At 34.3% G+C, this 14,699-nt stretch overlaps 1 protein-coding gene across 1 annotated transcript in view; it reads right to left on the bottom strand.

The window, feature by feature from the left end:
* The window catches only part of LOC141454032 (uncharacterized), a 403,048-nt gene extending 388,795 nt beyond the window's left edge, over window positions 1-14,253 (bottom strand). The window contains exon 1 of the mRNA XM_074127802.1: window positions 13,817-14,253. Within this exon, the coding sequence (XP_073983903.1) occupies window positions 13,817-13,854 (38 nt within the window). The 5' untranslated portion in view covers window positions 13,855-14,253. The remainder of the gene's footprint in view (window positions 1-13,816) is intronic.
* Window positions 14,254-14,699: the final 446 nt, after the last annotated feature.

Genomic DNA, 14,699 nt, shown 5'->3' on the forward strand with positions numbered 1-14,699 from the left:
ACAAGTTCAACGCCGTTTGCGTGAAGCAATCCGAAAAAAACGCCCGGATTTGTGGCAAAACAATTCATGGATTTTGCACCACGATAATGCACCTGCTCACACTTCATTGCTTGTTCGTGAATTTTTGGCCAAAAACAAAACTTTAACGATGCCCCAGCCTCCATATTCGCCAGACATGGCTCCATGTGACTTTTTTCTATTTCCAAACATAAAGAGAACATTAAAAGGCCGTCGTTTTACAAGCATAGATGACATTAAAAGCGAATCGCTGAAAGAGCTGAAAGCTATCACAAAGATCGAGTTTCAGAAGTGTTTCGAGGATTGGAAAAAGCGCTGGCACAAGTGTATTGTATGCGAAGGGGACTACTTTGAAGGCGACAATATTAATGTAGATGAATAAATAAATATTTTTTTCAAAAAACGAAAATTCCCGTTACTTTTTGAACACACCTCGTATCTCTATACAAATAAAATAACACACTCGGGAATAACAAATATCACGAAACACAATCATTTTCACGAAGTGGTAAAATTTAGCATGATGTAGTAACAAGTGGTATGGTGAGCCAAAAAGGTTGGGAAACGCTGGAATAATAGAAAAATTAACTAACATTTTAGGCAATTTCTTGAATTTTTTAAAGTATCCTAAACGTTAGATGTAATAGCTGGATTTTCTATACAATAAAATAGAAGTCAAAATATTTATTTATGCAAAGAGAGTCTAGAGAGTACATACACACGATTTTTGCTTTTACTTCTATTTAAAAATATAATAATAATAATAAGGGAAGAGATTAGCTATGAGGTTAGCATACTGGACTCCCACGCGGAGGTCCCGGGTTCGAATCCAGCAGCTGACCCTTAGATTTTCTCTTCCTAGGAGCTTCTTACAGCTCACTGTCCGGTGATGGACAGTGTTGTCTGTAACGAGAGAACACTGTCCGGAGGCCGGCAGTGCACTGGAAAAAGCTCCGGGCGCTAATAACCTCAGCTGTTGATGCGCCCAAAAAAAAAATAATAATAATAATAACAATAATAAAGCTGTTTCGTAATATAACAGCATATTGCAATAAACAAAAACAGTTACAGCACACTTTGTTATCTACGTCACTGTTTGTTTATTTCTTTTATTTATCACGGTGTAATAAGAATGATAAGGAGATAACAGAGGCTGGTGTTTTAAATGTATTTTTAAAATTAGATAAAATGTGAATAATTTTTTTATCTTAAGATGGTACAGTAAATTTATTACATTCATTTGAGAGTAGGCAATAAAACCCACTTCTAATGAGTTTAATAAAAGATTTACTTGAAGAAACTGTTGATGTTGAGAATTCAGCAGAATTCAACTGCATTTCTGATCTACAAGATGTCCGCCACAAGAAAATGCATGTCCTGTAATATACGGAAAACTCTTTTTGGGGGGGCCGTACCAAGAGAAATGAAGTATAAAAATTTGGTGTGCAAGTGATTGGATAAAGATGGTTAAACACTGCAATGCAGTATAATAAGGGCTACCAATTGATGGTTAATAATAAGAAGGAAAAAAAAGCCAGGTGGTCAGTCCTACCACAAAACAAATGTCTACCAGAAAAAGAGTTCAACCAAGACAATAGGAAAACGAGTGAACAATTTACACTGTTATTACACTGGAAGTCAGGTGTAACTTTACTGTAAAGAAACGTTACAAAAAAGAAAAGAATAATGTAATAAAGAAGAAAAACAAAATTCTATCAGTAAAAAATAAAGCGTAGAAGTTCACGTTTTAAAAAAAATTACAGAACAGAGAGTACAGCTTTGTTTTTTAGAGCAGTTAACCACAACAGGTAGGTAACTACAAGCAGAACCATCTGGAGGTACAGCTGATGGTGATTTTTGGCTGTAAGATCAAAGCAAACCGCTTCCTCTAGTTAGCGCCGCACAAAAAAAGGACCACATTATCTTCCACTACTTCGCCATTACTTTTAAACTTTTCTACAATCTAAAAAACAAAACATTCTAAAAAATTTGCTTACAACTAATATTTATTGATTACTGAAAAACTATCGACTGAACAAAACTTTAGACAGTTAGCTGGGGGGGGGGGGTTTCTTTTAATCGGAAGAGGATCAAGCCCTTTGGTATCTCATCTGGTGACAAGTGGGCATTTCTTTCTGGCAATATTTTCCTTCATTTTAGAGTTCCTTTCTTCTATTTCAGTAGTAATTCAGGGTGGGGCAAAAGGTATGAACCGGTTTTAAAGGGATGTAAAACAAAAACAATTCAACTTACAAAAATTATGTTTATATTGTTTAATTCAGTACAGAATCTAGTTTTTTACATTAAGTTCGAAAGATGATATCACGTAGGTGGCGGCCGTCAGTCGCGATGCACTCTTGAAGGCGAATTCTGAAGTTTCCAACCGCTCTTCTGCACATTTCGATGGGTATTGCCGTAACTTCCTCTCTGATTCTGTCCTTAAGTTCTTCCTGGGTATTTTGACGATGTTTAAAAACTTTTTCCTTTATGTACCCCCCCCCAAAGAAAAAAAATCACAAATGCTCAAATCTGGTGAGCGCGCAGGCCACTCCACGTCACCCCTCAGAGAGACGAGGCGCTGGGGAACACTTGCCTCAATCTCGCCATTGAAATCCTAGCAGTGTGGAATGTAGGCCCGTCCTGTTGGAATCAGATGTCTCCCAGATTAGTTGCTTCACTCAATTCTTCCAGCTCAGTTTCAAAAAATTCTTCCAACATTGTCACATAGCGCTCAGCGGTGACAGTGACGGTTCGCCCTTTATCCTCGAAAAAGTAAGGACCAATAATCCCAAATTGAGATTCTGCACACCATACAGTCACTTTAGGGGAATTACGGCAATACCCATCGAAATGTGCAGAAGAGCGGTTGAAAACTTCAGAATTCGCCTTCAAGAGTGCATCACGGCTGACGGCCGCCACCTACGTGATATCATCTTTCAAACTTAATGTAAAAAACTAGATTCTGTACTGAATTAAACAATATAAACACAATTTCTGTAAGTTGAATTGTTTTTGTTTTACGTACCTTTAAAACCGGTTCATACCTTTTGCCCCACCCTGTATTAGAGGATTTATAGCTTATTTAAGAAAATTATCACATTTTAAAATTTCACAAAATATGCACATAAAAAATCAATAAAATTTTAAAACTACATCTACTCCGCTTTAAATGGTAAAAATACGCTTTTATATTGAATGTTTAAGGCAGAGAGCTTCCACTTCATCCCAACACCATTACCTCGGCTATTCTTTTCCCTAGTAAGGATCCCGTCATGGCTACCCAATCCTGGAACCCTGGCTCCCGGAAGAGGAGAATAAAGGTCAAAAATCCAACCACATAACCTTCACCTTAAATCACGCAAAATACTTCCCGCCATATATCTCAATCAAATTTCTGTCTCAGCAGTTTCTTAAGTCCGTTACCTGGGGGTCCACCTGGACAAACGTTCGATATGGAACCCTCATACTAGACTAAAACGAACTGAACTGAATTATAGATACAGAATGTTGAAGAAACTATTAGACAAACGCACTAAACTTGCTTTGCACAAGAAACGACAACTATAGAACACTATGCTAGCTCCAGTATGGACTTGAACTGTACAGAGCTGTGCCAAACGCACAAACCTAAAAATCGCATTCAATCGTTACAGTCCAAAATCTTACGCATCATAGTCAATGCTCCCTTTTACGTTTCAAACCTCAACATCCATACCGACCTGAAAATTCCCTTCCTTTCCGTCAAGACCAAACATCGTTAACTAAAATTTCACTCCAAACTATCTCCTCATTCAAATCCATTTATCCAAGCTCTCTCAACCTCACTCTTCCCACAAACCCTCCTAAACGTTTAAGGCGCCTGAATGCCTGACGTCGGCTATCCATAGAGTCAGTACTCAATAACGCCTTAAGGGCTGTCACTACTGGATGGCCACCGTTCCAGAAATCAAGTCAGTGTATGTGCGCTGTCGCTGTCAACGTTCTTTCTTATTGTACGAGGGGCATTTGAAAAGTCCGTGCAAAAATAAAAACTACTTAATTTTTTGGGGTAAACCTTTTTTATTTTTCAACATAGTCTCCTTTTAGGCTTATACACTTCGTCCAACGCTGCTCTAGTTTGTTGATCCTTCCGAATAATAGGATTTGTCCAAGTCTGAAAAATAGCCATTCGTTTCTGCAATCACCTCCTCGTTTGAATAAAATCTTTTTCCCGCCAGCTATTTCTTCATATTGGGGAACAAATAGTAGTCCGAGGGAGCCAATCTGGAGAATAGGGGGGATGTGAAACGAGTTGGAACCCTATTTCCATTAATTTTGCGACCACAACTGCTGAGGTGTGAGCTGGTGCGTTGTCGTGATGGAAAAGGACTTTTTTGTGGGCCAATCGTGGGCGTTTTTCTTGCAGCTCGGTTTTCAAACGGTCCAATAACGATGAATAATATGCACCTGTAATAGTTTTACCCTTTTCCAGATAGTCGATGAGGATTATTCCTTGCGAATCCCAAAAGATAGTCGCCATAAACTTTCCGGCCGAAGGAACGGTCTTCGCCTTTTTTGGCGCAGATTCCCCCTTGGTAACCCATTGTTTAGATTGTTCTTTGGTCTCAGGAGTGTAGTGATGTATCCATGTTTCATCCACAGTGACGAAACGACGCTTAAAGTCCTGCGGATTCTTCTGGAACAGCTGCAAACCGTCCTTGCAACACTTCACACGGCAATCGCGGCACCCATCTTGCGGATAGCTTTGTCATGTCCAAATGTTGATGCAAAATATTATGTACCCGTTCATTCGAGATGCCCACAGCACTAGCAATCTCACGCAACTTCACTCTTCTGTCATCCATCACCATATCATGGATTTTATCAATGATTTCTGGAGTAGTAACCTCAACAGGGCGTCCAGAACGTTCAGCGTCACTTGTGCCCATATGGCCACTCCGAAAATTTTGAAACCACTTATAAACTTTTCTAATCGAAGGTGCAAAGTCACCATAATGTTTATCAAGCTTCTCTTTAGTCTCCTCAGGCGTTTTGCCTTTCATAAAGTAGTGTTTAATCAACACACGAAATTCTTTTTCGTCCATTTTTTGAAAATCACTCGACTTCCTCGATTCAAACGAATGCCAAACACAAAGAAATAGACCGATCTGGCTGAAACTTGGTGTGTGTTCTTCCAAGAGATGCTACTAACTAAACATAACCTCGATACGCGCCAGTAGTGCTATCTCTCTGACTTTGCACGGACTTTTCAAACGACCCTCGTACATTCACTTTTTGTTCACTTGTTGGACAATTTTGTCGTCATTGTAAATTATTCATAATAACACCATTTAGTACTTTTTGTTTTTTTTTTAAGTTGGGAAGGACAGTTACGTGTAATGCGTATTTTATTATTTTTATACTTCTGTACTTTTATCTACACCAAGTGTCTAGATACATTTGTGGACATCCAAAAAACAAACCAACTCCTTAAGATTTTCCATATCAACGGTTAAGTTAAAAGAATAAACTAACTGCCACTTGTAATCAATAAACCTAAAAAGGGGAACTGAATTTAGAAAAAACAAAAACAATAAAACAAAATTAGATAAAAATTGAAATAAAAAGTAATCTACACATAACCAATATCTATTGTAAACAAACTAATAACAATAAAACTATTAAAACAATAATATTGCATAATGAAAATTCAATATTTAAGTAGAACAATAAATGATAAATCTGTTAGAAATAAATCACGCTAGAGTTGTCCACTTTATATACATGAACGTCACCTTTGATTTGAAGCCAACTTCGCATAATAAAGGGTAATGCCTTCTAAATACAGTCTGGTATAGTTAAATCTAAATTGGATCAACCATAAAAAAAACAAATCTAAAACGAATATTTATTAAAATATTAATTGACATCAAACTTCTAAGTTGTTCAAATGTCAAGTACTTAAATTATAATTCACGACTTCGAAAATAAAAATAGATTAATTAATTTTTTTTTAAAAGTTAAATAAAGGTCATATTTTTTTTTTAATGGCTTTTTGCTCTTGCAAATTAGTCTTTATTTAAATTATTATTTATTTAGTGCATTTAGCATCATCTATGATGGCTTTCCATAATTTTATTCTTTCCTAGCTACAATTAGGGCATGACAGAATTATGCGGTTCGCGTTGGCGTTCGTTTCCAAGTCGCTGGAACATACACGATTCGCATGTATATATATATCTTTTTTGTATTTAAGGGGTGTCAAGATCTGAGTTTGTTGGAGTCCAGAGCTTTTTTTTTTTTAATGCACTACCAATCTTCTGGACAGTGAACTGTAAGAAATTCCTAGAAAGAAAAAATCTAAAAGGGCCAACAGCTGGATTTGAACCCGGGACCTCCGCGTGGGAATCGAATATGCTAACCACAGAGCTACTAATCCCTTCCCTCGTACGCTATTAACATTGATACTTATTCTTGCTAAGTGGTGTGGACTATAGTAGTGTGCCATAGATGCGACTTTGTAGTCGTGGAACCAAGGTTTATTGGGAATGGAGGATTTAATATTGGCCTAAAATTTACCTTTTCTGGATTTTATATTCCCAATTCCATACTGAATTACATTTCCTTTTATAATTAATTACTTTTTATATCGAACGATAGTAACGTGCCAAATTTTTAGGAAATTTGGTTTGTTAAGTCACAAAGTGGCCGTTATGGTTACAATTGAAAACTGTTAGGTTACAGTTGTCTCAAAAGTATTGGGTTAACCGGTACCAAAGAGTACTAACGTTTTGGAAAACGTCCTAAATTGGAAGTTTGCTAAAATATAATATCCTGGAGAAATTTTAAGAAAAGCCAGTGGTGTAAGAATCTACACGTTTTATTTTTTAAATTTTTGGGTTGTTCATCAAAATTTTTGGTAGAGTAGTTTACCAAAAAATGTGGTGTCAAAAAAAATAAAGTGATTGCAGAGAATTCTTACTTTAAAAGATGCAACATTTCTTATATAGGTAGGCAGTGTAATATATGCAAAAATTAAAAACAATTAAATGAATAAAAGAATTGCAATATACTTAACGACAAGTTCTTTAATAATTTTTATTGAAATCTAATAGCATCTATCTATTAAGTTAAGTGTAGAGCCATTATTGTGCTAAAGTTAAAAATATAATAATTATATTCATGTAATGCAAAAATAAAACCTGATGTAAAAAAAAAAACTCCTATGCCTTGCATTTACCGCAATTTACATAATGCAAACAAAATTTTGATGTAACTATTTTGCGGGGGCGGGAACGCTATTTTGCGTGGGAGGAAATCACTTAGCATTAAACATGAGAGTGTTATTCAATTTTGGGTGATTTCTGACTTATTAATTTAAAGGAGAAAAAAAGAGTTTTGTCCAGTTTTAGATCTTAGGGACTAGATCATCTTCAGGGCTGTGGAACATATTTTTGGACGGAAATTTATGCTTTAGGTATGTTCAGATTGCTCGCATCTGTTTTTGAAATTTGAAGACAGAAAGTAGGTTAAATTTCAAAAAAGATACAAACAATCTAAACAAAATATATGTATATACGAGGGTCGTTTGAAAAGTCTGTGCAAAGTCAGAGAGATAGCACCACCGGCGCGTATCGAGGTTATGTTTAGTTAGTAGCATCTCTTGGAAGAACACACACCAACTTTCGGCCTGATCGGTCTATTTCTTTGTGTTTGGCATTCGTTTGAATCGAGGAAGTCGAGTGATTTTCAAAAAATGGATGAAAAAGAATTTCGTGTGTTGATTAAACGCTACTTTATGAAAGGCAAAACGCCTCAGGAGACTAAAGAGAAGCTTGATAAACATTATGGTGACTCTGCACCTTCGATTAGAACAGTTTATAAGTGGTTTCAAAATTTTCGGAGTAGCCATATGGGCACAAGTGACGCTGAACGTTCTGGACGCCCTGTTGAGGTTACTACTCCAGAAATCATTGATAAAATCCATGATATGGTGATGGATGACAGAAGAGTGAAGTTGCGTGAGATTGCTAGTGCTGTGGGCATCTCGAATGAACGGGTACATAATATTTTGCATCAACATTTGAACATGACAAAGCTATTCGCAAGATGGGTGCCGCGATTGCTCACGCTTGACCAAAAACGAAATCGTGTGAAGTGTTGCAAGGATGGTTTGCAGCTGTTCCAGAAGAATCCGCAGGACTTTAAGCGTCGTTTCGTCACTGTGGATGAAACATGGATACATCACTACACTCCTGAGACCAAAGAACAATCTAAACAATGGGTTACCAAGGGGGAATCTGCGCCAAAAAAGGCGAAGACCGTTCCTTCGGCCGGAAAGATTATGGCGACTATCTTTTGGGATTCGCAAGGAATAATCCTCATCGACTATCTGGAAAAGGGTAAAACTATTACAGGTGCATATTATTCATCGTTATTGGACCGTTTGAAAACCGAGCTGCAAGAAAAACGCCCACGATTGGCCCACAAAAAAGTCCTTTTCCATCACGACAACGCACCAGCTCACACCTCAGCAGTTGTGGTCGCAAAATTAATGGAAATAGGGTTCCAACTCGTTTCACATCCCCCCTATTCTCCAGACTTGGCTCCCTCGGACTACTATTTGTTCCCCAATATGAAGAAATGGCTGGCGGGAAAAAGATTATAATATTCAAACGAGGAGGTGATTGCAGAAACGAATGGCTATTTTTCAGACTTGGACAAATCCTATTATTCGGAAGGGATCAACAAACTAGAGCAGCGTTGGACGAAGTGTATAAGCCTAAAAGGAGACTATGTTGAAAAATAAAAAAGGTTTACCCCAAAAAATTAAGTAGTTTTTATTTTTGCACGGACTTTTCAAACGACCCTCGTAGAAATATACGAAGCATATAAAATTAATATAAAAGTTGAAATAAAAAATACTAACTTCTATATACAGAGAAACAAGTTAACTGTTAACGAAAAATATCCCACAGATGCCAATAATTTAAATTCAGTAACAAGTTAGAATTCAGAGCAGCCATGTTATAAAAACTGTCGGGCGTCAAACCAGGAACGGATAACTCAAAACGGTGACAAGCGACCAAAAGCGAGTTCATCCCACTGGAACACAATCTGTTCCATTTCACTAAATACAAGCAAAAAATAGAAAGAGACCTATATAATCATATCACGAATACAGTTAGCATCACGAAAATCTAAAATTACATTTAGAACACCACTGCTGGAGTTCTAAATGATGTTTAAAACAGCATTTTTATATTTGATTGCATTCATAAAATTGTCCGACTATTTGGGGAGTCGGTAGATTTAATTTGTTATTTGGCGCCATGGGCGTATCACTTACTTGGTAATCGTCTCTTTCCCCGCCGTCACACTCTGTATATGTTTGTATCTGTGTTTTGCATCCTCCCCAAAATGAACACAGCTTTTTTGCTAATCGTATCTTTTACTGCTAGGAAGCAGTAATAATCATACGGACAAAAATTTCAATGAAAAGATAAACATTTGTTATAGTTAAGAAAAGGATTATTAAAATTCAATATTTATTTGAAAACGATGCAATGATTTGAAAACATAGCCAACAAGTAAAGATTGATTGATTGATGAATTGTCCCTTTAATTGAGAACTTGTAAAGAAGTTTTATAATCAAATAATTAGTAAGGTACTTTAACAATAATTGTCTATCTTAAAAAAAGAGGACATCTATTTTATTCATTTTAAGGGTGTTCATTTTAAGACGGCTCAAATGCATTTCATGCTTAAACGGTTGATCTGAGCAAAAAATGGTAAAGGAAAAATTTGCTACCCGTCACCTCTAGTTTCAGAATATGTGACTTGATTTTAGATTCCATACGCGGCTGACGCGCGTCCAAAAGTAAGGGTTCGCAGGTGACCCCCATTTTCGTATACACAGTTTTAAAGAGTATCAAAAGTTATGAAAAAGAAACGGAAAATTGAAACCTTCCAAGCTGGCTCCTCAGATATAGAAAGCAGTTGATAACCTCCTGGCTAACCTGGCTTGCGAGCCAGAGGAGACTCCTTTGAAGGCACAGTACATACTGCACAAGCTGTGTAAAGTGCATTATTTGATAAATTAAGGAATAAGTTTGATCCTTTACATGAAAGATATTGATCACTTAAATATGTGGCAGGAGGTTTCCAATATTTTTGGTAATTAAACGCAACTCTCCCAAAATTACCAAATAATTATTAAACCTTCTTGTTTGTAACAGATGTAAAATTATTTTTCAGCCATTTTGTGTATGCTTGAGAACATCTAAAGCTCTTAAAATTTTATTTTTCTTAGAAAAATCACTCGGAAAACGACTTATTTCCCGATATTAAGAAAAAATACTAGCTTTACTGCCTTGGCAATATTTTCAGTAGAAAGGGGATGAAAAAATACATAAAAATGACCTATCGCGTGCTCTTCTTTCTCTTTGATAACAAGTTAAAAAATCGAAATATGATTAACAAATATCAGATTTTGAAATGGCCTAGCACCTTTAATTTTGAAGATATCGAATTGCGGTTTCCGGTTTCTTTCATAACTTTTTATACACTTTAAAACTGTGTATTTGAAAATGGGGGTCAACTGCAAACCCATTCATTTGGTCGCGCGTCAGCCGCGTATGCGGGCAGGAATCTAAAATTAAGTCACATATTCTGAAATTAGAGGTGACGGGCAAAAAATTTTTCCTCTACCATTTTTTGCTCAGATCAACCGTTTAAGCATGAAATGCATTTGAGCCGTCCTAAAATGAACACCCTGTATATAAAATACTGTATGAAGAACATTTAAATATTTATTATAATATTCGCAATCCATTACTTTGTTAGCTATTGGTTCACTGGTTAATTGAGAATAATAATAATTAATAAATACTGGATTCCAACGCGATGATCACGGGTTCTAATCCAGCTGCTGGCCCCATAGATTTTTCTCTCCCTAGGAGCGGGTACAGTGATGGACAGTGTTATCTGTAACGAGAGAATACTGTCCGGAGACCGGCAGATGTACAGGCAATTACCATAGATGTTGATTCCCCTTAAATTAAAATAATAATAATAATACTATAATTATAGTAGACTGTAATGGAGAATCCCAGCCGGGCCGAAAAAGAAAGACATAGAAGCTCGTATCAGTAAGATGTCTTCCAAACTACAGGAATTCAGTAACAGGTAATGTGAACACCTTAAACTTCTCGTAATCTCACTCAATTTACCAACGAATCATGAAAATGGGCATACGCGATAAAAAATCTCCATAGTTGAGAAAACGAAAATTAAAGCTCTTAAACAGAAGGCATATTTCTTAAAGGTAAAAAAATTTATTATATGTTTCAGTTTTCCGATGATATTTGATAAATGTAGCACAAGAAGTTGTTACAAAGAGAAACAGATTCTACTAATTAATCTAATTATTTAATGTGGTATAGAAAAAGAAAGCAAAACAAGACTAAAGAACAATTCTGAAGGGCAAAATGATTGTTTTCCTAATTATACTACAATTTCCTGTATCGATATAAGTAAGGTTATCGACTAAAGAAACTAAGTAAAACTAGAGAGTTGATATGACCTTGAATTTAATTTTGATCTGATCGCGCAATAAACTTACTTGCATAAACGAAACTAAGATATTTGTACACACATCTTTTCAGTTTTCTTCTATTTTAAATAAAATAATGATAAGTCGAGTAATAAGGAATAACCTCCAGAAATCATTGCATCAATATTTATCAAATTATGATAGAAATGTAAGCACTAATTCAAAAAAAAAAAGGTCGAAAATTCACACAATTTAAGTAATACGAAACAATTACAGCGTAAAAAAAATATTTAAAAAAAAAAAATATCCTGTAAAATGATAGTCAAAGTAGTTTTCGAGAAAGTGCTAAAAAAAACCTAGTATATGTTTCGAATAGTAATTCTAGATCGACATATTTACAGTTTCACAAAGATTTATTTTATTTAAAATAATCTGAACAAAAACAAAAAATGAGGGCAAATAATTAAGATGAAAAATTAAAAGTATCTTGGTTTTAAAATTAACTTTGTTTTAAATTTTAAATAAAATTACGTGATTAAAAATATTTGTTTGAAATAAAAAAATAATAATAATAAATGGATTATGAGCAGAATAAATGGCTGCTTATAACCTGGGCGTATTTATTAAAAATAAATAAAACTTTCAAATTATATGTGTGGAAAATGAATATAATTTATGTACCAGACACTAATTTAAGTAATGAACCTAATTTTTTATTTTGTAAAAAGAAATATTTAAACACGCACTCACTAATGTTTAGGTTATGTTCAGTTTTAAAGGTCAACACAGATAATAAATTATTTTGTTTATCTTTTTTTTTTGTGTCTATTATTCTGCAGGCACTGCACAGTGCAGTTGTAAACAGTTTCCATTCCTATCCCAAACCTTCTTCGTTGACCAGTGTATTTTATGATGGAAATTATAAAGCAAAAAAAAAAAATCCTCTACCAGATATATCTTCCTGTCTAAGTCAGCCATATTAATGGCAGCTAATAAATTTATAGAATCATTAAGTGATAAATAGGTTTTTGGTTCTGGTAGTATGCCCAAATGCACCGCTTAATTTTAACTCTGTCTGAAACAGCATATGCTTCATTGATAATATACTGTAGATAGACGTATTCCCAGATGAAAGTCACAGATTGTTTCAAGTGAGAAAGTCTTGCGTTTTATTGTAAATATGGCGTAAGTTAAATTCTCTAGTCTGAAGATGGATGAAAACTCGAAACCAGTTATAAAACATTATAAAAACAAAAAAATGGACGTAACAAAAACATTATATAATTACACTTGACAAAATAGAAAAACATTTCTTACAGCCATATATTTACAAGAATTTTATTTGATGACAAATACAGAAATCGTATTAAAAATGAATAATTACTTTGTGTTCGCAGTTTGGCAAGCTTCAACTAAGATATTATTTTTAGAATTGGCCTGCAGTCCATAAATCCTTTCGAATAGCTTATTTCCCTTCATGGTTTGTTTTTAATTTTAATTAAATATTATAATACAAATACATGGAATCCAAATTTATCTATAAACAGTTTTTAAAAGACTGTCTTTTAATTTCAGTAAAGGATAGTAATAAAGCATTGCAGTATTTATTTGAAACTGACAAAGCAAATTAAGTAACGACAATCATTTATACATACATATATCATTAAAATAGATGGTGGATTCTGGATTGCAATAAATCAAATTTTTATCCAAAGCAACAACCAACTCTTATACCCATCAAATTAAAATAAGTGGAACAGCAATATTTTTAAAAAGTAAAAAAAATTTTACACAACTTTTTTGAAGAAATATTACAAAATATTAGACCGTGAGAACGTTGAAAACTATTAGAATGAGTACTTTATTTTGAAATAATAAATTAATAAGAGAGAAAGCTTCAGTAATTAATTATTAGAAGTACAAATACCCACAAGACTTGCTGTACAGTAATCCAACATGATATAGACCACTGCAGGAGGTTGCTATTGATTGAGAAGGTTATAAATAAACCTGCTTAAGCTAGTAAGTACGGAAGAAGGTTATTGATTGAAACAACAGCTGACTGCGAAAACTGTACAGTTAGCTTCTGGTAATTTAATAAACTATTTTTTTTAAATAAAAAAGAAGCTTTGTCAGCAAAATTAAGAAATAGGTTAGCGATTATTATGTAAAACTTTCAGTTTTACATTACCTAAGAGTGGTTAACAATGTTATTGATAATTTGCAAGATTATATACGTATTTAAAAAGTTTCTTACGCCATACCTTTTAGGCTTCCACCGTTTTTTTAGCACAGCAAGCATGTGGTAGAGCAGCAGCAATAAAACAAACTCGAATAGATGTTGTAGGAATTTATCAATTTTTGTAAAGCCTTTTTTCAATTCACTCACTTTCAGATCACAAAAACATAACACTAAAAACCGTGTTTATGTTTTAATTTTAAATTTGTAACAAAATTTATTTTTAAAATGTTTACATCAAAACCTATATTAAACTACACATTTAAACCACTCGAGATAATGAATGTAACATTTATGAAAGAAAGAAAAAACTAAAATAAAAGTTAAAGCAGGTAAATCAAATTTCAATACTGAACAAATTACTTTTCATTTAAAAATCAAAATAACGGAGAATGGTTTAGCAATTTTTTACCGGCATATACTTAGACCTCACTCATACGGCGATTGACTGCTAAATGTGCCTTGTTCCAATGCTTGTAGCACATCTTGTGGTAGCGCACTAGCACACTCTACTGAACATTATGTTAACTAACATGTCCACTTATTAAATCATAAAGAAATGTAGTGAACATTTCAAATTTACAATTACGTTGAATATTTATTGAGATAATATTTTAGTATTATTTGTGTTTAAGTTAACCAGAATAAATTACATTCTGAAAAACAAGGAAAAATGTATTTCAATTTCACCCATTTAAATTCTCGAAATCCGCAAAAATGCATCTTCCTTATTCTTACTTTTGAAGGCATTTAAATATTGTTTATTACTTATTAGTGCGTAACGTCACATTAAAAAATATTTAAAAAGCTCAAATCCTAGTTCCAAAATAACAAATTAGTAAAACGCAAAATATAGCAGCCTCTTTTACAAGAATGCTAAATCCTCTTCTAAATTAAATAGCATTTTC

Source organism: Rhodnius prolixus, unplaced genomic scaffold (genome assembly GCF_049639745.1).
Source record: "Rhodnius prolixus isolate KJV_2025 unplaced genomic scaffold, Rpr scaffold_9, whole genome shotgun sequence".
Lineage (NCBI taxonomy): Eukaryota > Metazoa > Arthropoda > Insecta > Hemiptera > Reduviidae > Rhodnius > Rhodnius prolixus.